This window comes from Papilio polytes, unplaced genomic scaffold (assembly GCF_000836215.1).
Source record: "Papilio polytes unplaced genomic scaffold, Ppol_1.0 DF821289.1, whole genome shotgun sequence".
In the NCBI taxonomy this organism is placed as follows: domain Eukaryota; kingdom Metazoa; phylum Arthropoda; class Insecta; order Lepidoptera; family Papilionidae; genus Papilio; species Papilio polytes.
The window spans coordinates 4,060,626-4,084,402 of record NW_013527915.1 but is presented as its reverse complement, the minus strand read 5'-3'; the positions used below and the strand labels follow the sequence as shown (position 1 = coordinate 4,084,402).

General features: G+C 35.8%; 2 protein-coding genes and 1 long non-coding RNA gene across 3 annotated transcripts in view; 2 read left to right on the top strand and 1 right to left on the bottom strand.

Moving 5' to 3' along the window:
- The first annotated feature begins 4,760 nt into the window (after window positions 1-4,760).
- Window positions 4,761-12,675, top strand: LOC106109484. Its single transcript, XM_013290999.1, has 11 exons — window positions 4,761-4,857; window positions 5,899-5,955; window positions 6,054-6,163; window positions 6,445-6,666; window positions 7,217-7,399; window positions 7,683-7,858; window positions 7,955-8,158; window positions 8,415-8,639; window positions 8,819-9,031; window positions 9,110-10,429; window positions 12,559-12,675. Exons 1-11 carry the CDS (start codon window positions 4,761-4,763, stop codon window positions 12,617-12,619), a joined length of 2,868 nt encoding a protein of 955 aa, XP_013146453.1. The 3' UTR covers window positions 12,620-12,675.
- A 725-nt stretch (window positions 12,676-13,400) lies between these two features.
- LOC106109250 lies at window positions 13,401-15,438 on the bottom strand. The gene is made up of 2 exons (XR_001225994.1): window positions 15,311-15,438; window positions 13,401-13,970 (listed from the first exon to the last, which is right to left on the bottom strand). It is a non-coding gene; the product is annotated as an uncharacterized LOC106109250 (long non-coding RNA).
- A 1,812-nt stretch (window positions 15,439-17,250) lies between these two features.
- The window catches only part of LOC106109131, a 10,274-nt gene continuing 3,747 nt past the window's right edge, over window positions 17,251-23,777 (top strand). The window contains exons 1-21 of the mRNA XM_013290533.1: window positions 17,251-17,422; window positions 17,524-17,582; window positions 18,230-18,351; window positions 18,511-18,664; window positions 18,833-18,934; window positions 19,003-19,096; window positions 19,164-19,283; window positions 19,537-19,778; window positions 19,870-19,987; window positions 20,163-20,295; window positions 20,370-20,488; window positions 20,559-20,671; window positions 21,003-21,212; window positions 21,504-21,615; window positions 21,991-22,108; window positions 22,462-22,607; window positions 22,779-22,925; window positions 23,097-23,180; window positions 23,266-23,382; window positions 23,541-23,635; window positions 23,754-23,776. Of these exons, the coding sequence (XP_013145987.1) occupies window positions 17,396-17,422; window positions 17,524-17,582; window positions 18,230-18,351; window positions 18,511-18,664; window positions 18,833-18,934; window positions 19,003-19,096; window positions 19,164-19,283; window positions 19,537-19,778; window positions 19,870-19,987; window positions 20,163-20,295; window positions 20,370-20,488; window positions 20,559-20,671; window positions 21,003-21,212; window positions 21,504-21,615; window positions 21,991-22,108; window positions 22,462-22,607; window positions 22,779-22,925; window positions 23,097-23,180; window positions 23,266-23,382; window positions 23,541-23,635; window positions 23,754-23,776 (2,455 nt within the window). The 5' untranslated portion in view covers window positions 17,251-17,395. The remainder of the gene's footprint in view (window positions 17,423-17,523; window positions 17,583-18,229; window positions 18,352-18,510; window positions 18,665-18,832; window positions 18,935-19,002; window positions 19,097-19,163; window positions 19,284-19,536; window positions 19,779-19,869; window positions 19,988-20,162; window positions 20,296-20,369; window positions 20,489-20,558; window positions 20,672-21,002; window positions 21,213-21,503; window positions 21,616-21,990; window positions 22,109-22,461; window positions 22,608-22,778; window positions 22,926-23,096; window positions 23,181-23,265; window positions 23,383-23,540; window positions 23,636-23,753; window position 23,777) is intronic.

Genomic DNA, 23,777 nt, shown 5'->3' with positions numbered 1-23,777 from the left:
AATATGTGGACCGATTTTAATAAACAAATCGTTATTTGGAGTTAGTTACAGGAAGATTTCGATTCACATTGAGTCTTTCCATTGCATCCTGCCTAATGTGGATAAATTTCAAGTAAAAAAGAAGTTTATCAATAATTACGTCCACAGTTTAAAACACACAAGATTAAACTGTTCAAAGCAAAAAGTTTGTGTTTAAAAAGTTTTAACTGCACGAGTAAGGGAAAAAGAATATTAAAAAATAATTCGTTTATCATTTCCCCGGTATCGCAGTTAGCAGAGTATCGTAAAAACTCTTGCCCTAGAAAGCTTTAACTCTTGTGCCGCTTCCGCCTCGGGAATGCCTCTTTAATGCGCTTAATTCTTTTAACATTTTTAGCCGTATTTTATGAAAAATTGCCTTTTGCAAGCGTTTTATATATTTTTACCAAGTGCTTGTAACAGGTTTATTACGTGAATTTTCGAGAATGAATTACAGCCATGTCAAGATTGATGAAAATTAAAATATGATGAAGATAGAGTTGTATATATAGAAACGAGTTACTTCATAAATCTATTTTACCCTTAATGATGATGATATACACCCAATAGATTATTTAAAAAAAAAATCTTTATTTTTCTCTCGATCTACACGTATGTTCAATTTGCTACCCGTTTTAATTTAGGGTATTTAAAAATAAAAACCATGCATTTAAGAGCTAGAAATCGCTTAGAACAACTACGCTACTCACATCTTGACAGCTTCACTATTAGTAACCAAACGCCAAGAACATTATTAGGAGCCTAAACTTTCATTTTAGAAGATTAACGATTCCTTGCTCGGCTTCCGTTCACGATCTCTATTTCCTATATAATCGTTAAGAGTCTCAGTACTAGCATTAAAGATTGGCGTTCAAAAGTCAAAGGGAATCTTAATCTTGAATCTTACTAATATTATAAATGCGAAAGTTTAGATGGATGGATGGAAATATGTGTGTTAGAGTTTGTAGCCTAAACTGCTGAATTTTGATGGCATAAATAGGATAGTCTTGAAGAACTCATAGACTTCTTTTTTTAATTCCACGCGAACGGAGTCTCGGGCGATAGCTAGTATAGTTATATATGTAATATATGAGTATACTAGCTTTCGCCCGCGACTCCGTCCGCGCGGAATTATCGCCTATGTGTTCTTCCAGACTATCTTCTACATCTGTACCAAACTTTATCGAAATCCGTTCAGCCGTTAAAGCTACAAACTTTAACAAATATCCATCCATCCATCTAAACTTTCGCATTTATAATATTAGTATGATGGTAATGTGAAATTCGAGGTCGATGTCTCAGATGACAAAGTTGCGTGGCGACAAATCCACAACGACCTCGCATCGCCAAATCCGTAATGCTTTACGATACACGTACGATACGCGATTACATCACTTATGCGTCATATACAATGGTCATTCTAGTCCATAATATATATTAAGTGCCATTATATACACTTAAAACCAAACTCTTATGAGATTTAAGATTTCATTGTGTAATTTTTTCAAATTCAGTTGCCGAGAAAGACTTCGTTGTTAACTAATAGCTGTTGAACTTCCGTGAAAATCGAAACCAATCTAGCCGTTTCGGATATTACCCGGAACAAACGCGGCTTGCGGACAGACAGACAGATAAAGACTCGTATGTTAATAATTCTTTATTTACATATATTTGTCTTCAATCTGGTCTACTATCATAAAGACATTTCTTTTTCCTCCTCTTCACTGACAAGCGCCGTTGAGGTTTCCGCATGCCAGATACATCGCCACACAGAGAAAAATGTAATTGCGATTTTCGTTATCCCAAACGCAAATACATCATCTTCCCGAAATCTTAAATTCTTCCTTTGATATTACAAACAGACAGTTCAATTTTATATGTATATATAGCATATTTAATAATGTTCATCTCCCGTTTAATTATTTCCGTTCTTTATTTACAATATAACAGAGTATCTGTTGTGAAACCGTATGCCTCGTTTGTGCTTTTGTTAATCTCCGGGAGTGCCGGCCCTGTGTACAATGGAATACAATGTTAGAACATGCAATAGACCAAAATACAATTTAACTTATTTAAAGCAAAGATAGAAAAATTAGATAAATGTACTTTTTTGCATTAAGTATTAGGTAATGATACATCTTACTTCTTACTTATAATATTACAAATTCGAAAGTTTAGATGGATGGATGGATGGATGTTTGTTAGAGTTTGTAAGCTAAACGGCTGAACGGATGTCCACGAAATTTGGCATACATATAGAACATAGTTTGGAAGAACACATAGACTTTTGTGTTTTTTAATTACACGCGGACGGAGTCGCGGGCGAAAGCTAGTTTTTAATAAATCCAACTAATTCAGCCTAAAAGTAATCCCACCCTTACTCTATACACTCTATTCTTTATTTAAAGTATAAATGGAAATAAATAACGATTTTTTTAAGAAAATTGCGGCGAACCTAGGATTCTTATAATCGAGTTGAAACGAACTAAGATTTAATCATTACATAACTTATGCGTGCATAGACTTGTAATCTTTTGCTTAAAAAAATCCTATAAAACCGACCATCCGTATAGAAACCCTCTTTTCTGTGTTCTATATAAGCATAAAATGTTACTGAAAGCAACTTGAAACTCAGAAAAAAAACATCTGCAAGATTAATTTCTTTTATAAGTAATCTTCATTGTTCGTTGCAGATAACATTGCACAGTATAAAAGTATGCTAAAACACAAGAAAGCCTAGCCTCTAGCGCGCAAGAAATGAATACTCATTAAAAACTTGTAAATTAAACAATAGTATTGTCCAAGAAGGAATGGGATCAGATGAGATGGAATATAGCGTAGAATAAAATCATAGAGATTTAGTGGTAGTAATAGAGCGGACACCACAGGATTTCTTCAAATATTTTAAGCGTAAACTAAACCATCCAGTCTGTATACGACGTGGCTCGTATTGTCCGGTCTATTGATACATATATGTTAAATGTTTTTGGATAATAACAATCCTTAGACGGGATGAATCTTATGTTCGCCGAGGAAGCGCGATTAGATGGGACTCCGCCCTACGATCGATACTGTGACGTCACCGCCTTAACCTTCGCGACGCGTGCCCGGTCCAAGCTCGGCTCGTTGCAAATTTTACGAGGTTCATATCACAGTTTTTCTACACCTCCTATTTTTTTTTAAATCATGATTGTAACTCTAAGAAATAAATAAAAAAATAATAAAACCTTTTTATTGCCATCCAGAAATATTGTTTATATTTCCTACACTATTGGATTCTTGTCAATTTTTTCTAATTGAGTTTGTATCTGTTTTTTCCAAAGAGAAGAGAAGGATATGTTACATTTTTATATGAATATTTTGACATTGGAAACTAACAGTCGCGTTAAAACCATAACAAAGATGACCTTGAGAATATCAACGTAACAGATTTAATTGAACCAGGGACAGTTTCCCTCTAAGCGTCAGTTTCAATTACGTGATTAAATTTGCATTGCACATGGATACAATGTTGAGAGGCTGTGGGCTATTGAATATTTATAGATTGGAGTGCGGTGTTGCGTCTCTTTCATCGAGGACAAGCTCTCGCTAGAGCCTCAACTCAAAAGCCTACCACGGTCGACCTCTCAAGTATGCTTCTGAGCGAAAATGATCGACAAAAACTCTATAAAAATAGGGTCGAGTTTTTAAATGGTTTTGTTCTTTTTTTGCGGTTTTCTATGTTTTTTTTAAATAAAGAGGCAGTTAAAGCAACTCTTTAGCTTCTTTTGAGACTACCCTCAATATTCCTTTTCGTTAATTTACCTAACATGTTAAATATTTAGATTTGTTTATATGTAAAGTACATATGCTAAAATACATATTCTAATTAAATAATAGTTATTACGTTATATAAGTACTTTCAAATATGTAGATATTTGGTTAGACCAAATGTCATGTGAATCATATAAATGTAAAATGTTCAACACTTAATCATTCTCTGTTTGGATTTTTTTGTATACCAAATTATTGGTAAAGCAGACTGTTTGCTTTGTTAATTAACGATTAACGGATTGACTTTCGTACCTCTGTACACTACACAGCAATAATAAGAAGTGAATAAAAACATCCGAGAGGAATCTCTCCTAATAAAAAAACTTCTATGACGCATACTGTCTGGCAGCTGGTCGGTAATCAGCGCCACTCGGTCGTAATATTCTCTGGAAATCATTCAAATATTTACACTTTTCATTCCAATGTTTATTAAAATCAATCAACACATCGATGTATCGATTTAGAAAGTGAAGATGTAACTATCAATGAAGCGTGAAGAACAAGAATTTTAACATAGTGCGTGTTTTTGCTACACTATTTTCAGTTTTTTATCAATTTTAGACTTCGCTCGCGTGAAATAATAAAAATATAGGCTATGTTACTCAAAGATTACTTGGCTTCTTAAATACAGGAATTCTAGTTAAGAACCCAAGGCAACACTGTTTGATGTAGTTATACACAGTGTGCAATAAAGATATTTTATTCTATTAAAAAAATACCTTTCTAACGATGAAATAATTTTTAAAATCGGCCCAGTAGTTTTTGAGTTATTCCAATACATACAAAAATAGTAAAACACCAATCTTTCCTCTTTTTAACATTAGTATAAACAATGGCTTTTAAGTTTGAATTCAACCTTGTTGTTTTTATTTTACCTTGTTAAAGATGTCTCGAGATATATCGTAATAATCGATTTTATCTGTATTTAGATGGAAAGTTTGATAAAAGAAATGCAAGATCCAGAAACCGGTGTACCAGTGAGATGTCAAAAATTATTTCTCAGCGTCATACCTTCTGCTTTCATGGGTAAGTAAATACTGTTCAACTATTCTGAATCATTTAATACACTCACTCGTACCAGGCCGATATCGACCTGACGCGGTACTTAAGCTGGTGTGGACGAAGAAAACTATTTCATTTTCGCTAGTGCGAAACGTTGTCTCAGGTGTATACATTACATGTATTCATTATGTTTCCACAAAACTATAGCAATTTAATCTATCTTAGTACTGGTGGGTCTCTAAAGACCTGCCACGCATTGGCGGAAATATCATTGGGGGCGTATTTCGGCCCGCTGCCTCACCAGATAAAGAATTATGATTTTACTTGCCGCAGTAAACGTGTTATCATCGATATTGATTTTTGTTTATACTAACTAGTAGTAGTTAATTTACATTTGATATAGTAGGAAAGTACAAGATAGTACAATTGCTTTTATAAAAAGAACTAAGAAATTTAAAAAAAAAACTTAACTTTTAAATTGTGAACTATGTGTGTCAAATTTGACCAAAATCCGTCTTACGACTTACCTAAGTAGTATCTATCCGTCTAAACTTTCGCATTTATGATATTAGTAAGATATAGCATCTATGATATTTCGACAAAAGGTTTCTTTTTAGACGCTCATTGACGTCGGGCGATGCCGCCAGTCGCCGTCTAATAGTAAAATCAATAGTCCTCGCCCTGAGTTTCCACTGCAGACACACATGTACTAAACACTGTTATCTCACTTCTTTCGAAGAGTATGAGTGAGGGTACAATATTGTTTTCATACAGGTGTGTCAGTGGAAACGCACGGTGATATTTACAATCTACGCTAGTGGTATACAGGTCGATGACTTGACGATTCTTAGAATTGAAAGCAGTGGAATGAAATTATCGATTACTGGAATATTTTAATAATCAAAGCCCCAAAGCTTATTGGACATTCTGCGAAGTAACTTGGTTTGAAATCCCCATTATTGATTTATGTATCACAAACTTTTTGTTGAAGGATTTTTTTTTTCAATCTTTTGTTAAATTTTGAAATAATGGTATAGTTTCATTCTTAATTTATTTTGTTTCCAGGCTACGATCTTGTCGAGTGGCTTATGGAAAGATTTAATCTTGACGAAGCAAACAATGGTACGTTTTAAGTCTATTTGTCTACATATTTTAAATATTTTAGGTTATAATTATGAGATGCAAATGATATTTGTCTAACCAATGTTATTTTTTTACAGTTGAAGCAATGAATTTAGCTAACCAGCTCTGTCAATACGGATACTTCTTTCCTGTCAATGATTTAAAGAATCTTGTTTTAAAGGATGACTCTTCTCTGTATAGGTTTCAAGTAAGTTTATTTAAAATGTAGATCATCCCCTCGCTTCTCTGTCACCCCTAGCCGTAGCCTGATTGCTTCTTTTTAAATTCACGTCACGCCAAATACATCGTTCTTGGTAACCCATGCCTGTCCTTCATTCCTACTCAATATAATCCACGAGAAAACGACTGATCTCATGAACGCTAATGAATGGTCTTCCTAACCAACAAGTATTATTAAATAGCTCTGCTATTTTTTGTACAAATGACAGAGACAGTCTGTATAAAAATGTACATTTGTTTACGTTCCAGAGTCCATACTACTGGCCGTGGCAAGGGCCGCGCGTGGGCGGCGGGTCGGGCGCGCCGGCGTTGGGCCCCGACAACGTAGAGTACGCCATCTACCTGGTAAAGCGTACCCTGCGCAACAAGCAGCGCCACGGCCTCGAGGACTACGAGCTGGAGGCGCTCGCCAACCTCAAGAAGAACCTCGCTGCTAAGTGGGACTTCATCACCATGCAAGCCGAGGAGCAGGTAACGTTAATTCGGCTAGAAGCTACAACTGCAGTCACAGATAAATCCTGTTATACTATTTGTATTCTGAAGTTATCTGTTTAGGTTAGTAAGTAGCAAACGAATAGTTGACTGATAGATAAAGGGTTAATCTTATCGACTTGAAAGCACAAAAGTATTTGTAGCAACAACTTCACGCGTATATTCTTCAAGTCAAGAACATCCAATAGTATTTCCGCTGTTAACTTATTCATCAACATCTTCTTCCTTATCCTACTCCCGTAGGATCGACACAACTGTTTTTTGTCCTCCACATAACTCTATCATACGTCATCTTAGTCAACACTCCCTTTTGGATCATGTCACCTTTTACGCGATTCATTCATCTCTTTCTAGGTCTACCATTTCCGATGTACCCTCCCACACTCATAACTAACGTTATTAACTCATAACTTTTGGATTCAGCACTATTTTTGTGCCGGCCGCCTGCCTGTTGCCAACCTTACTTAGGATTTTTTAACTTAATGACATAAAAAAACTTACATGACAAATTCATTTTGTATGGTACCAGGTGAGGCTAGCAAAGGACCGTAAGAAGGACGACAAGGTAGTGAGCGACAGCCAGGAGCGGGCGTACTGGCGCGTGGCGCGGCCGCCGCCCGGCGTCACCTCCGCGCTCGAGTCCTGCCCCGTGCCAGTGCGCGTGCGCCAGCCGCGCCCCAAGAAGCGCTCCATACACCAGCTCACCAAAGAGGTACATCGATAATACCCTAAGTAACTATCTGAAACGAAATATGCAAAAGATCATATAGACGTCTTTCTATGATGGATGTTTGTTATAGTTTGTAGCCTAAAAGGCAGAACGGATCTCAAATTTGGCATAGACGTAGAGGATAGTCTGGACTAACACATAGGCTACTAACTTTTGTTTCTATTTTTAATCCCGATCGGACGGAGCTGCAGGCGAAAGCTTTTATATAAATTAAATTGAAGATATTGCAAAATCATATTTCATCAAAAAGTCTTTAAAATTTCAGATCGAGCATCTGAAAGCGAGCTTGGATCGTACGCGAGTGAAGACATCGACTGTTATAGAGGCGCTCGACGCGTACGCAGAGACCTTCGCTCCATACGACGCCTGGTTAACGCCGCCACAGCCTTCTAATCCTTGGATTTCTGAGGACCCGCTTTTCTGGCAAATTAATAGTCCTCTGTGAGTATAATAAATGTAAATTTAATAGACAAATCGTCTTTGGAAATTTCCTTTATTTATCTGGTTGTTTACACAAAAATGTTGACGTTACTATAGAGTGGAGATACCGACCGAGAAGCGCGTACAGCGGTGGGCGCTGTCGATAGAGGAGCTGGTCTCCGACCCCACGGGCCTGCAGGAGTTCACCAGTTTCCTGCGTAAGGAGTACTCTCACGAGAACATCAGGTTCTGGCTCGCGGTCATGGATCTGCGGCGCAGCAGCCCCAAGCAAATACCTAAGAAGCTTGAGGAGATTTACGAGTATGTTTTACGTTATATACAAGTGACAAGATGAAAAAAATATGTTTAGCTTAGTTCTGTGATACTCCGACATATAAGAATTCACCAATATGGCCACTTATCTTAAATCCGTGAAATGGCAGAAACTACATCAACGTTCTTAAAAATTTGTGCACCTGTTTTTGTAGTCAACTTCCTTGGTTCATCATATATCGGGTTTGAAAAATAATCTGTGACTATTCTAAATATACTAGATGCTTATTGTTTTATTTGCTAGAGAGTTCCTGAAGCCGGGCGCGCCGTGCGAGATCAACATCGACGGCGCGACGGCGGAGCGCGTGGCGGAGGGCCTGCGCGGCGGATCGCGGTACGCCCTGGACCACGCCGCAGACCATGTGTACGGCCTGCTGCTCAAGAAGGACTGCTACCCGCGCTTCATCCGCTCAGACCACTTCCAGAGGCTACTCACCGAGGGCAAGAACGTGCACCAGAAGAAAGCCAAGTAAGGCATCGGTGAATCCATTATGCCATCAAAACACCCATCACAAGAAAGTCGCAAATAATATTGCAACTTTTTACCATTTTAGTCGTCGACGAAGAATTTCCATTTTCGTTTTCTCCGAATTTTACCTGCGTCTCTACCATTGACAACATTCTTTTGTAATGTGATAATGTCCCCAGGTTCTTTAACTTCGGCGGGCAGGTGAAGAAGAAGCCGGGGTCGGGCGCTGCGGGCGGTGCGGGCGGCGCGGGCCTGGCGCGGCGGCGAGGCTCCGACCGCTCGCTGTCGGGCTCCGCGCACGAGCTAGCAGTCTGCGCCGCGCAACCGCCGCGCGCGCCCGACCCGCCACCGCACAGCCACTCGCAGTCCAACCTCTGCGATATTCCATTTAGGTAAATATTTTTTTGTTTGAAAAGTTCATGCAGTATTTCAAAATGCAGAATCGCTAACGGATTAATGGCACTTTTCAGAGATCCTCTAGATGATGATACGGCAGATGTTCTGCCTTGGGAGTGTACGTCGAGGGACGGCGTTTATGGCGGTGCGAGTAGGAGACGTCAAGATTCCGCCGCCGACTCCGGCAGCTCCTCGTCGGATGTGAGCTCCGCGGTGGCCGTGGCCGAGAGGACGCGACGCCTCCCGCAGCAGAGTACGCTGGATGGAGGCCTCCGCGGGGCGCCGCCGCCGCTGCGGCGCCTGTCCGCGGTGGAGCCACGCCATCTGGCGCCGCTGGGGTCGCCGCCGCACTCGCCGCGCCCTCCGCGTCCCGCGCCTACTGCGCCGCCCGCATCCGCCGGGCCACCCGCGCCGCCCCACCCAACGCCCACAATCAGCGTCAGCTCGGCCCCGGACGACGAGTCGGCCGACTCTCCGGCCGGGACCGGGTCCCCTGAGGAGCGGCGCTCCGTCGCCGCCTCCGACGAGCCCTCCTCGGTGTTCGCGTCGGCCGACGCCACGCCGACAGAGCCCACCGTCGCCAATTTCAAAGCTCTCGACGATCGTTGTGCGCTCGCTATTGTAAAAACGATATCTTCTTCTTTTTCTAGTGGTGACGCGAGAACTGATGTTTCAAACGTAGATATTAAAGTGGTAGAGGAGCCGTCGACCGAGGCGCAGTCGTCCGAGTCGTATGACGAGTCCGCCGCCTCCGGCGGGGATTCCAGGGTCTCCGAGTGGACGAAGTGGCCCGAAGACGACGTCGTTTCCGTGCAAAGATCGCTCTCTCGAGAACCGTCGACGACGAAAGAAATCAGCCCGGCCTCATGTAAAGATATAAGCGGCAGAATCGGCGAACTTCCGGAGAGCGAAAGCTACAATGTAGAAGCCGATGACGGGTCAGAAATAGATTGTCCCGTTCATGGAATTAAAAAATTAGTTGGTGGAGAAGTAAACCCATCGGAGGTAGAATCGTTTAGTACGTCTACACCGGAGCCGACAGAGCAGTCTGCGAGGAGTGCGGTGAGTGAGTCTTCGAGCGGAGCGTGCCGGACGGCCGCGGTGAGCTCGGTGAGCCTGGTGAGTGCGGCGGCGGAGAGCGTGCGGGCGCCGGTGGCGCCGCTCGCGGTGTGCGAGGACATCGTGGACGAGGAGACCGCGGACAAAGCACCTTCGGAATCGTCGCAGCGGCCGGCGGGGGAGTGCAAGGCGGCGTCGGAATCCGACGCGATCAAAAAAATTGCTCATAAAGATGAACTGTCGTCGGTTTCTGAATCCAATATTGTTAAGCGAGAGAATATAGGCGGTATCGGAGAACGCAAGCAGCGAAACGACATATGTCCGTGGGAGGACGAGTGAGTATTGCCAAAGCATATTGCAAACTTTTATTAAGGAATTACACAATTCATTAGATAGTTTGCACAAAGTTTGCTTTTGAAATCAATAATTATATTAGCCGAATGCAGAAAATTTGTCGATAACCAATTCCCTCCAACCATTACCAACCACCTGCCGCCCTGGTCTACGCAGTAACGTCATAGGGCCCTTCGGCAAAGCTTAATAAGTTATACCGCATGATTCTTCCTTTTGTTTTCATTCGACAGAAACTATACAAATAGTTATAAAACACCCTTTAGTGCTAGTTATAATATTTATAAGGCGTTTTTCAATACAAAAGTACAGTAATTTATAGCATATATCTATATTTGTGTTTTAATTAATTTTCGTTAAGTCATATTTTGTATTTTTTGTAATAATTGTTTGACTGATTAACTTATTCTAAGTATCTTTCAGTTTTAATGTAATTTAGTTTTGTACCATGCAATTATTGTATTATTGTTCAATCTTATGTTCATATTTGTTTGTTTTTTTTTATTTGTTTATAGTGCAATAGGGTTTGTTTTATTTTATTTTGGACTTTAGTAATGAATGCACGGGAAATATTGTTTTATTTTTTTTTATCTCATATTTTTTCAAGGGTATTGCACATTGCCTCTCTGTACAGCCAAGGGTAAACGACTTATGTAGTTTAGAAAAAGAAAAGACAAATACATAACATATATCACATCGATTTATTTTATTTTGCTGTTTGTTTGCTTCATTTAATTGTATTTTTTGAAAAAAAAAAAATGAGCGCACTTTTCCCTAGAACCCGCCCCTGGCCTAGTTTAATATCTTTGTAAACAAACGTTGTAAATCAACATTGATTTACAAAAAAAAAACTAATGGTTTTTGAGGTAATTACTCGAATGCTTCGTGCAATGAAGCGGATATAATTTTATTTGCAAGAATTAAATAATCGTTATATCATGTTTGATGATATCTTTACATTGAGATTTATCTCACGACACGACATTTGATGCTATAAAAATATACACGATGTTTACTTGCACCAAAACTATAAAATAGTTTATTTTATGCAAAAATATGTAAGTAATCTATAGGTACTTAAATAACTCAAAAACTACTGCCAATTTCAAAAAATCTACGTTCTAATTAACAAGCTACGTTGTCAGTGAATAACATAGGCTATATTTTTTAATTCCACGCGAGTGAAGTCGCGAGCAACAGCTAGTGTAAGATAAGAAGGAAGCGTATATCCCTAATAACGGATATCGTGACCTACATGTGTGACGTCATCTACCTATTCGGAATTATACATAAAAAGATCAACAGGAATCAAGTATATGCGGTTACTTTCACTAACCTGGCTATTCTATATTCTTTCATTTGTCCTTTCCTTGATCCGGCCTGCTTAATTCTTATTAATACTAGTTTCACACGCAGTACAGCAGAGCAGTACTAATTTAGAAATTTGCAATAGAACAACTGCACTTTCTACTGCACGCTACTATAAAATAAAACTGTCCTACTACTCTCTTGTACTGTTTCACCCTCGTGTAAAAACATCAGTGTACAATCACAATTGCTTTCATAAGTATGTTTAAACAATATTAAAGAAACGATTTTGTACTGCCAATTTATCTTTACAAGTTAACACACCTCTTTTGTTACTATCAGATATCGTATCCAATTCTGTTTATAGATAAAATAATACTTTAAGACCACAATTATTTACTAGTAAATAGGTTAAATGGCATCATCGATATTTTTATTGTTTAGGCGCTTTGATAAATGTGACTATGACGAAATAATACAGCATGCTGATATTTGATATTTCCGTTTTGTAGGTTATAATCCCTGCTTGCAATTGAATTACAAATTAAAACCGATTGTTTACATACATAACACACAGTAATTATGTTGTGATTATTTTTCCATCAGAATCAATATTAATGAAGTAAATAAAAATTGCGATGTGTTATATTAAACAATTATGGAAAGAATTATTGTGCAACTTCGCCCGCTGTAATTGAATGCAATTTAGGAGAAAAAAAGCCTAGAATCCCCTTCTTTTTCTTCCTTCTTCTAGGGATAACTACTTTTTCCTTTTTCACACTAACATTTTCTTTTTCTTTTCCAGGAATTCGTGCGAAAGTGACGCTCCATTTGTTAAAACTTATGCTACATTAGGTTATTTATAATTTACGTAGTTGATATTATTTTAAGTTGAAATTAAATGAAGTGTTTAATTTTTGAAATTAGTAATAATAATTTAATAATAGAGTATTGTGTAATTATATGAGTATTTTAAAGTAAATGATCGTTAATTATTAGAAAGATTGACTTTTATTGTAGTCGACACTACGTGAATTTCTTTCTATCAGTCTATTTTTATAGGAAACTATATTTCGCCCGCAACTCTGTCCCCGTGAAATTAAAATAAAACAAAAGTCTATGTGTTCTTCTAGGCTATCCTCTATATTTCTACCGAATTTCATCAAAATCCGTTCAGTCGTTTAGACTACAAACCCTAACAAACATCCATTCATCAATCCATCTAAACTTTCGCTTTTATAATATTAGTATGATGTATCCTAAATACGATATTATTAACAAAATATGCAAAATATATTCAAGCACAGATTAAATAAACAAATATTCGAATTAACTACACGTCTTCAATACTGTCTTAAAAAGACTACAGTAACATAGAATGAGAGTGTGTTAGCAATTCGCAACTGCTTACCCCCTTTTAATCCATTTATTTTATTTTTTGTTGTTAAAAGGTAACTGAAAGGGAAGGCATTGGCTCCTTAAACACAGGAATTCCTAGTTAAGGAGCCAAAGCAATATTGATCCTGCAATCAATGATTGACAATAAAGAATCTTATTATTATTATTATTATTATTATTATTTACCTACAGATAAACCTTTATACAATTAGTTATGAAGATAAAAATGATAGCAAAGAAAACAAAAACTGTTTCACTTTACATTTTAATACTTCATTGATCATAGCACAAACACAAAGCATTTACCTTGAGTAATGCTTTCAACAAACAGGAACATTAATAATACTGAGACGAATAATAAAATACATTTTAGCAACTAAACTTAGCTTAAAATATGATATTACTAACTTCTTTCTAAACAGCATAGATACAGGCTCTACAAACACAAATAATTTAAAATTTCAAGAGAGCCTAATTCCTTATATTAACGTACTGACGCAGTTATACGAGTAGTAATTTAATAGTTAGTTAAACTATCCCTTAGTATTTGGGGATCATTTAAGTATTCTGACTGCAGCATTTAACTCTTAATAGTTATAATTTTAATCGAAAACTTCTCGGCAAACACCATCGGCGCCCATTTTGAAACCAGGTGGGCAGTTTGGTGGAACTGTGATCATGTTACGCATTTGTATAGATGGCGCTGCGGGAGTTTCCGGAACAGCCTCACTTTTCTCCACAGATGTCGCTTTGATCACCTCCTCTTTTACTTCCTCGACTTCGTCAGGGTAAACGATACGGTCAGAGTCAGCCATATTTCTATAAAAAAAAACAATTTGACTATATAACAATGGAGCTATAAGTACGTTTGAAATATTTAATATTACGTGATTTTCAGAGATTTTCATGACAAAGTTTTTTTTCACATTACTAAATATTATATCTACAACAATGTTTCTGATAACTAACAAAACATTTTACTTTTAAATTTCATTATCTTACGAGTTTTTTACTCGTTATACATGAAAAATCGAATTGGATAAATTTGGCCAAACAAAATATTAAAATCCAAAAAAACAAACTCATTTTGTAAGTACATATACTACTGTTAACAGTCAATGTAGATTCTTTCCTTAAACGTTACTATACTTTCAATTGTCAATTGTTATGGTAAAAATGTAGAAAATCTTACGAAGAAATATCTCTGCATACCTCGGCAGACACCGACATCAAAGTAATAATAATTGTACAATACAGACATAACAGCTACAGTAAGGGAGGTTTACTATTTCAAGGAATTATTTCGTTACTTTTTAGTGTACTGTGTTTTTTTGAGAATATCTTGTTTTTAGTGTATTTCGTTTTTTTAAATAGGATCCCACAATGTTTGCAAAACAAAACAACATTGGCACCAAATTGCACAGTTCATTCACTTCATATCAAATTATCTTGTCATAACGATTTCGTGTTTTTTACCTCGTTCAAGTAAGTAAAAAATATAAAGACCAATAATTCTCCGCTTGATCTATTTAAAATTCTTATAATCAAGGTCGTAATCATCTCGGATATAAAAACTAGCATTACTATTATAACATTACTATAATTTTTAATAGTATATAATAAAAAACCGGCTGGTAACAACTCAATCCGCAACTTATTTTTTTTTAAGGTTATGTATTAAACTCGTGACAGATTCCATTAATCACGAAAATATCGTACGAAGTTATTGTTTTGGAGACTATGTTCAATGTAATAAAAGAGATTGTTGCAATTTAAAAATAGTTACACACATCCAAAAATAAGGCAAATCGCTTGCTGGTATTCAAAAAATGATAAAAGAGATGTAAAAGATATTATAAAGAGAAAACATTTATCAGTAACTGCTAACCAAAAATATGCAATTCAAAACATCGTATAATTTAATAAAACATTTTTAAGCACCTACAACAATAGGTGTAGTTTAAACTATTTTAAAATTAACTATAACAAATATTTTAACATATAATCAACCAGAAACGATCTAAACTAGAAAAGGGACAATGGTACTAGTTTTTCGAAACACTAAAAATACATTATTAACGATATCTCTCCTCATAAACTGAACACTAAACGCAAATAAATTAAATAAACTTTGTTCAAAATCATATTAAAATACTTACAAATTATTTATCTGATACTAGTCCAAGTTATCGATAAAACCTCTCACGATTGCTGCCTGCAACGTCCGGGGAACTAATGGCGCTACTTCCAACACCTCGGGCTTATATCAAACTGTTCACGGATTTATCTTTTACGTACGCATAGGTGCACCTAAGTCGTCACAGTGAGTCACTACACTCCCATCATAATATCCTATATTTCCCTGGAAATTTCTTATAACGACCGCTGTTTTTTTATTTCTCTGCATCGATAACAATCGATATCATGTATTTAAAAGATTAAATGAAGCTTATAAACATCCTACAATGATAACACTTCCTGTGCGAAGAGGAAAATATTTTTTAATTGCAGACCTGCATTTACGTACTTTATTGTGCAATAATGAGAAACGATATATCGATTTTCAGTGAAATTTATCATACTTTCAACGAAATGATAAATGCATGTACAAAGGATTGGTATACAATCACTATCCAGAAAAGATATAGGTAATCTTTGTAGCTACAATTTCTCTATAAATGTTATAAGTCACGGAAGACCTACCACTTCGTTTACAACGGTCTAAAAGGATTTGAATGAAGTCTTTGACTAACAATCCTCAGAACAATGCTGCTTAGGAAGTTAGAGCGATGCCAAAAGATTAGGAAACCATAGACAAATGGAATACTTTATTAGGAAAATAAACAAACAATAATAACACAAAGAACACTAGTATGTTAAGGAATAAAGACTATCCGGTTCTCAAGTGCAGATTATTCGAAGTAAGCTAAGAATTACGTCTAATTACTGATAAGAACAAGAGTATAAACCTGCGCTATCAGTTATCAAGGTGAACTACGTATAGTTGATTAGAATCTTTTACACCGGACCAACTTCTTAGTAACAAGCGTTTTTTCCAACGAACAGGATGATATTGTTTTTCGCAAGAGTATGTTTATGATAGATATGTATTTATGACCAGCCCACATTCTTTGTGAGAGCTGTAACCACAGCTTGAACAATATTGATAAGGTGCCTTTCCACTAGTTAACTCTCCGGGTAAAAGTGAAAACAACTGGATGCCTTGACAAAAATAATAGTATAGGTTTTGTTATAAAGACCAGATTACTTGTCGTGATGTATCGAGTCCGTGTAAATTATTAACATATAAAATAGGTTTGACATCGACTGTATCGTGAAGTCCTTATCTTGGGTTTTTTGCTACAATTCTTATCCATCCGTTAAGTGTTCCAATAATTTCTATGAAGGATATATATTGTCACTTCGGTGTGTAGGTTCTTTTAAAACTAGCAATATATTATTACTTAAGTCTTATGATTTCAACAAAGATAGTATCTTTACTAGCCATAATAAACTGGACACTAATATTTGAAGAGGGTTTTAAATAAATCAAGTTGTTGGTATTTCTACTTCCTAGTAGGTTGGAGTGTTGGTATATTGGTGTTGGAATATTGGTATATTGGTATACTCTAATGTTGGTGTTGCTCTCTAGCAGTGTTGGTATGTTTGTTTTGTATTACTAGTGAACACTCACCTTTATTTAAATAAGGGATAATTTTAGATCGATATAACTTTAAACTTGTTTTATCTGGATAACGTTAGCCTCAATACGTAAATAGCTAAACATTATTTATCTACCAGAGTGAATTTATTGCTTTAAAGTGTTAATTCAATCTTCGAGTTCGAGTTCTGGTTATTTTAAAAGCAATGATTACTTATATGATCAGGAAAATAGAAAATCTGTCACGGGGATCACAATCACCTTTTACATTACAGCACCTGATATAAGTATACCAAAAATTTGATGAGCTGTTTTATATTTTCGGTGAACTAAAATAGACAGTCCTCTATAAAAAACCTTAAACTTCTTACCATAATGTCAATAACGTCGAAATGTTTAGAATTGACTTCAAATGTTTGTCAAAGTTTAGAACATATTTAAAATCAACTTTCGTTTTATCAAATGTCACAAACAGCAATTGTCAAAAATTTTTAGGGAGTTTTGGTTATTCCTAGTAACCTTGAAGACAATTATATACGCAATATGGTCTACATATATTTATTACTCGTTTTGTGAGCTTGAAATGCAAAAGAGCAAAAGTTTGGAAAAGGTAAGATGGAACATGTAAACAACGATTACCTTGTCATATACAATATGATTTCACTGCACTTTTACGTGTTATTTAATACGTTTACTATACTGTGAAAACAGGTAAACGGTGCGAAACAAGCATCTGATGCTAGTGTAAACTGTGTACAAATCGCTCGCAAGTAAGTTTATCGAATATCTAGAACCCTATCTTCTTTCCTTTTCTGACTATTTCTTTGTGCCTCTTTGTTTCTTTGGAGGAATATCAATTTCCCTTATGACTTCTTCAGTTTAAGTCTGCTAGTTTACTTATATATTAATCAATTTTATTACTTTAGTCTTCAGAAATTGTGCTATCTAACCAAAGACATTGAAAAATATATAGACGAGACATAGCGAACATAGTTTTTGCACAGGTACTTCTCTAAAAGGTACTGTATCGGTAATTAAGCTTAATACGCCACTGTGTCCTTCTATTGACATGTAATAAAATGTTTTATCAAATTATAATAAGGTCCATCTTTTGTAATAAAATAAACTAAACAGCGTTACAAACTAAAATATAAACAGTTACTGATGATACCCATTGACTATTACAATTAATTATATTGCCATGTTGTTTTGAGGCTATCAAGATGATCATGTGAAACATGTCTCAAGTGAAGTAACCACTATGCCTCCTCTATATATTTTTTGAATACCTTTAGTTCTAACCTCCATGAGTATTACCAAAGGAATTCAAATGTCTTTTGATTTTATACAATACCTTCAATACAGTTTTCTTAATTGAGTTATCTGAATTTATACATTGTTGTTTATTCAATAACAGGCCAAAAAGAAAAGTTCGTAACAATTTTGGCAATATCTTCGAAAGATACCACATAACAGTTAAGCCAAAACTTCTGAGGAGCAGTTCATTATCGGATCTTGCTACTAATTCTAGTGACTTTAGTGAGTTCTAGTAACTTTAATAAATTACATTACTACGTTTAGTCGATGCATTAGGTGACTACAATTAACACGCTTTACTAACATCTAGAGTGCAAGGCTATTAATTACACTACAATAAATTTAATGGCTCCAGAAATTAGTTAAGATAATATCGTACAGCCCTGATTTCAGCATTGGATTTTATCAAAAATTCTAGTAATCTATTAAACCGGGCTAATCAAAAATCGAGCCAAAACTGTTCCGGGGACACTTGCAGACCGTACATATATCACAGCCTCGACACCCGATACATGTCGTGGAACAATAAAGTAAAGTAAGCAAATCAAATAAAGATATCTTTAAGTATGCTTAAATAAAATTTACAAAGCCTATCCTTACATCTTTGGATTAAAATTCTTTATTGCCAAGTAATAATCAATTCTCCTTCTGTATGTCATTCTTAATTTCTTTATCTTGTCTTTAAATTCAATTTTAAATTTAGAAAATTCAAGAAGAAAATCGAAATGTCTCCAGAGCCGATTTCAAAAGGGACAAACGATTATGACCCAGATCAAAATATATCCTCGTGTGCAGAAAACTCAAGGTATCCTTTTATACTGAAACAATTTAATTTCAATAGAATAATTTGGATAATCATCGTAATGCTTTTAGTGTATGTAGTACAGACGAAATGAGTATGCAGAGAATAGCTGCCTTTCCATTTAAATCTACACCAAGTGGGAATCTAAAAGTACAATCAAATCAGGTAAATTTGCATCGTATTAAGATAAATGGATCAAAAATCTCACCTTCATTATTATATTGTGTAATAGGTTGTTTTCCAATCGTCTACCGTCGGCGTGTTACTAGCAGATCCAACACAAGCAAAGGTTAAAGTTAAATTTGAAGGTAAAGCTGCAGGTGAACCGGAAAATAAAATAGAAAATAATTATGTTAGTACAAATCATCTTAATCAATTAGATATTAAAACAGTTGAAATATAAAACTAGCTGTTGCTCGCAACTTCGTTCGCTTGAAAGTAAAGAAAAATAATGAAAAAAACACCCTCTGTTACTCAAAGATAAATTACTTCTCTAATAGTTAAGGATTTTTAAAATCAGCCCAGTAGTTTTTGAGTTATTTCATTACATACAAAAATACAAATCTTTCCTCTTTATAACATTAGTATAGACAATGTTTTTACAGACCGATGAAAATGATTCAGAAACACAAGTGAAATATTCTCATAAAGATCCTATAAATATGAGATTGAAAGCGGTCACTGAACGTCATTCTAAACCCAAAGCACCGGTGATAAGAGAAGAGCAGGGTAAAGACTTGGGTAGTCTTGGATATGCAATCGCTGAGCCTATAGATTGGAGTCGCGTACAATTGCCGAAAAAACAAGATTTGTTTCAGGAGTTTTATCGCAGAATATTAAACTACATGTAAGTCTGATATACTATTGAAAGAAACCATTCAAAAAACTATACATTTATGGTTAAAATATGGGTAATGTTTGTGTAACTCTCATTGTAGCCACACAGATACAATTATCCACATTGCTGACGAAGAATTCCATTGTCATCAGATTGTCCTACAGATATACTCGTCATTTTTCGATAGTAACAATCTTCGTGAAATAGAATTACCTATTGTAAGTACGGGAATGTCCCTTGTTACTTGTTGATTGAAATGCTTACTCGAAGCGAAGTTACGTTATCAATGCATTGAACAAATGAAATAATTTCGATAAGAATTAACTAAAATTTCAAGTAATGCTTTACTAAATCAATATATAGTTTTGATAATTTGTTTTTTTAATGTTCTAGTCAAGTGTAACACCCGAAGCATTTCAAATCATTTACGAATGGATGATTTTTAGTAATTCAGAAAGTAATAAAGTTCTAAAGAGAGAAAATATTTTGGAATTGTTTTGTGCAGCACAATATTTAGCTATAAAAGGTTATAATTCTATTCCATTTGTATCTTTTAATTTATCTTTTGATTTTGGAACTGATGTACATAGTTCGTACTAGATTTGGAGGATCAATGTTGGTCATTTATTGTGCACGAGGAATTATTTACTGAAGACACCGCTTTTGCTTTATACAGAGAAGCTAGATCTAAAGGCATGACGCCTGTAATGGATATTATGGTGAATATTTGATTCCTACTGTTATTTACATTTCATTTAACTATTGAATTAAATACATTAATTTTTTCAGGTCCCTCGAGTTATGAGATTTTTTCTACCACTGGTCGCTTCGAGAGATTTTCTTGAATTAGACCCGGATGAGGTTATGACGTTTCTTAAATCGAATTACATTTGCGTTACAAGGTAAGGACTCTTGAATGTTCAAGAACAATGTTCTTAGTAAAGTATGCTGGTCGTGTTTGCACGGCTGCACAAGATAAGCACTTAAAAGGAACCAGAACTGTTAATTGTGTTTGTTAATAATTTTAACGATTTATGTATTATGTAATTGCACGCAGCATTAATCTTATATTGTATTGTGGTTTTCAAATATCTTGATTAAATGTCAAACGAGTCGCTGGGAAGAACACAATATCATGTGTAGTGGGGCAGGGGGATGGGGAATCATTCTTAAGTTGCCTAAAATGTTGTAATGCAGTAAAGAAAGTAATTACTTATGAGATGTCTTATTTAGCGAGATAGAAGTACTAATGGCGGGTGTTCGGTGGCTGTACGGCAACTGGCCTGCCCGGCGGAGGCTAGTCGTGGACATCATGCGGTGCATCCGCTTCGGTCTCATCTCCCCCTGGCAGCTTGTAGACATCAAACGGAATCCTGACAATGCAGAGATACTGGAAATTGTCAATGAACCTGAAGTACAGCAGATGGTTGATGACGGACTGGCGTTTGTATTTGCCTTTTGTATCCTCGTTTGTCGATTTGTATTATTTCATATATCTACCTAATAGTACATAGCTAAATATTTCTCGTGTAATATGCGTACGTCCATTAACACTGATACCATAGATAATGTCGGCCTCGTTCCTCGTGCAGATATTTCGATAAAGTCGTTGAACTAATAAAATCGAAGCGATTCATTTAAAGGAACTATTTTTAATATTTAAGACTATACAGAGAATAATACCCAGTTTGCATATAAACATTCTTCTTTAAAACTACTATAAATTTTTCACAGATATGTTATTATAAAGTATTGGTACGGTAACAATTCCAAGAATTACTATCATTGGATAGACGTCCTCGGCCTCTCAGAGCCAGCGGAGAGGAACTGGATAGGCGAAGAAAAGGTGCTAAACAAATTCTTATTAATTTACAACAAGATGTTGAAAGGAATTCAAATTAATAGTCTATATTCTTGTAATGTAATTTGATTAACACTTTATATTGCTTACTGAGTGTTTGACACGATCTTGGAATCGTGAGATGCATGTTTACTTTGCTAACGTAGGACCAAGGTCGTTGGTATAAATTATTTAACTGCGACGGTTAATGTTTTCAAATTTTAACTCCATTTTTAGAACACATCATAGACTTAGAGGCATGAAATGTGATCATTTGATTAAAAATTAGTAAGGAAAATTCGATACATTTGCGTTTATTAACAATATTTCGATAAACAAACCATCTTTCCTATTAAGATGAACTAATTGTTTACATTGCAGAATCACGTGACGTATAAAGATTTCTTAAAATACCTAGAACATTTCATGGTCCCGAAAGAACAGATGTATCAGCAAATGTCGATGATGCAACCGCCGAGGAGAACGGATGACTTGCCGAGTATGTAAACAATTGTTTGAGAAATGTTAAATGACTAATTTTAGGTAAGTAAGAAAAAAGAAACTATTAAACAAACGCCTTGGTTCATAATAAATATTGAAACCTAATAGAAATTACCAACGTTTTCGCTAAATACCACTAAGTAAGTTTAAAGATTAACAGTCTCTACAATTTTTGACAACTCTTATCCACATAAGTAATGAAACCGATCCTTATTCGCAGTTATTTCGCTACTAGTAACTTCTCAGGTTTGTTACTTTACAAAGCATTTCTTTTATTATTAAATGAAAGTACACCTACTTAGAAATAATCGCAATAATTTAAACGTGCTACAATCTATTTTATATTATCAGGCGCTTTACGCGGACTTGATGCCGATAAAATGGATATGAGGAGACCGAAAATGGAATTTCCTCTTCCTGGTACGTTGAAGGGACTTGGCGGGGATAAGGACAAATCGTTTCCAACGATGAGCGAATTTTTTGAAAACAGGCGAAAGGTATAACATTCATTTTAGATACTTAAAAAATTATACTGTGAATATCTTTTACTTGTGCCTAAAAACACAGATTCCACAAATTACGAATAAAAAAAATAAAAAATAATTGTGATCTTAGCTTCATCACATAGGTGTTTGATGATGATGATGATGATGATCTTTTAATTACAGATAAAAGAAGCAAATCAGGCGAGATCACCGATACGATCACCAAACCAGGGCTCTGAGTGTCTGCCAACGATAAGCCAACCAACTCCGCAAACATCCAGGAAGACACCTGAAACTGACCGGAAGGCACAAAAACCAAGTGAACCGAATGTACTGTGCTTATTGCTTTTTCACATTTTTGTAGAAATTATACCAAAAAGACTGATGAAATGCAATCTATAGCGCCTAGTACATTACTTTTCACTTTTTCTCTTAATTGAATAATTTCTATGACCATTTTCACGAACCGGTTAATTAATGTAAATATTTTCTGTGTTTCAGGAGCCACGATTGTTTCAAGCAAATCAAACGTTAATCCAAAAGCAAGTCCAACAGATTCAAACTACTACACTGCCAACATCAAACGTAATTAATTATAATATTACAAAATCATAATTATTCCACGTTTTTAAGCATTTTGTAACATTGAATGTATACGAACTCTTGGCAGTTACCTCAGCAACATGGGCAGATGTACGAGCCCCCTGAAAAAGACTCATCGGACAACTTCAATACGACCAAAAGCGTCACCAGCAGTGAAAGTATCGAAACAAGATATTCTGAAAAGGTAAAGAGAATATATCAGAAACTTACAAAAAAAAATCTTCAATAATTCTACTTATCACTTTTTCATGGTTTCGAGCGATTTTTATTACGTCTGTTATTTACGGTGTTAATCAATAAAAATAATCAATTTTTATACTTTGAAAAAATTAACTTTTTTAGACTCAATACATCAATAAGACATGTGAAACGAGACACAACAGTGTGGCAGCCTGCTACCTCGCCGCTGCCACCGCTGCCTTAGCAGGTTCCAGAAGGTAATAACTAAAATATTTCTTCTAATAAAAACTACCCTGATATGCTGTATTTGTTCTTCATTTTCTGTTATATTTTAGGAAGTTTAAATAGGTGTTATCAATTTTCTTTTTCTTGCAGAGAATCTCAAACATCTCCAACATC

What these genes read in the sequence shown, in the direction of transcription:
- LOC106109484 (XM_013290999.1), top strand. Translation starts at nt 4,761, where the DNA reads ATGGAAAGTTTGATAAAAGAAATGCAAGATCCAGAAACCGGTGTACCA. An exon ending in CCATGCAAGCCGAGGAGCAG is followed by an intron (nt 6,667 to 7,216) that starts GTAACGTTAATT and finishes GTATGGTACCAG; the next exon opens with GTGAGGCTAGCAAAGGACCG. An exon ending in ATATGTCCGTGGGAGGACGA is followed by an intron (nt 10,430 to 12,558) that starts GTGAGTATTGCC and finishes TTTCTTTTCCAG; the next exon opens with GAATTCGTGCGAAAGTGACG.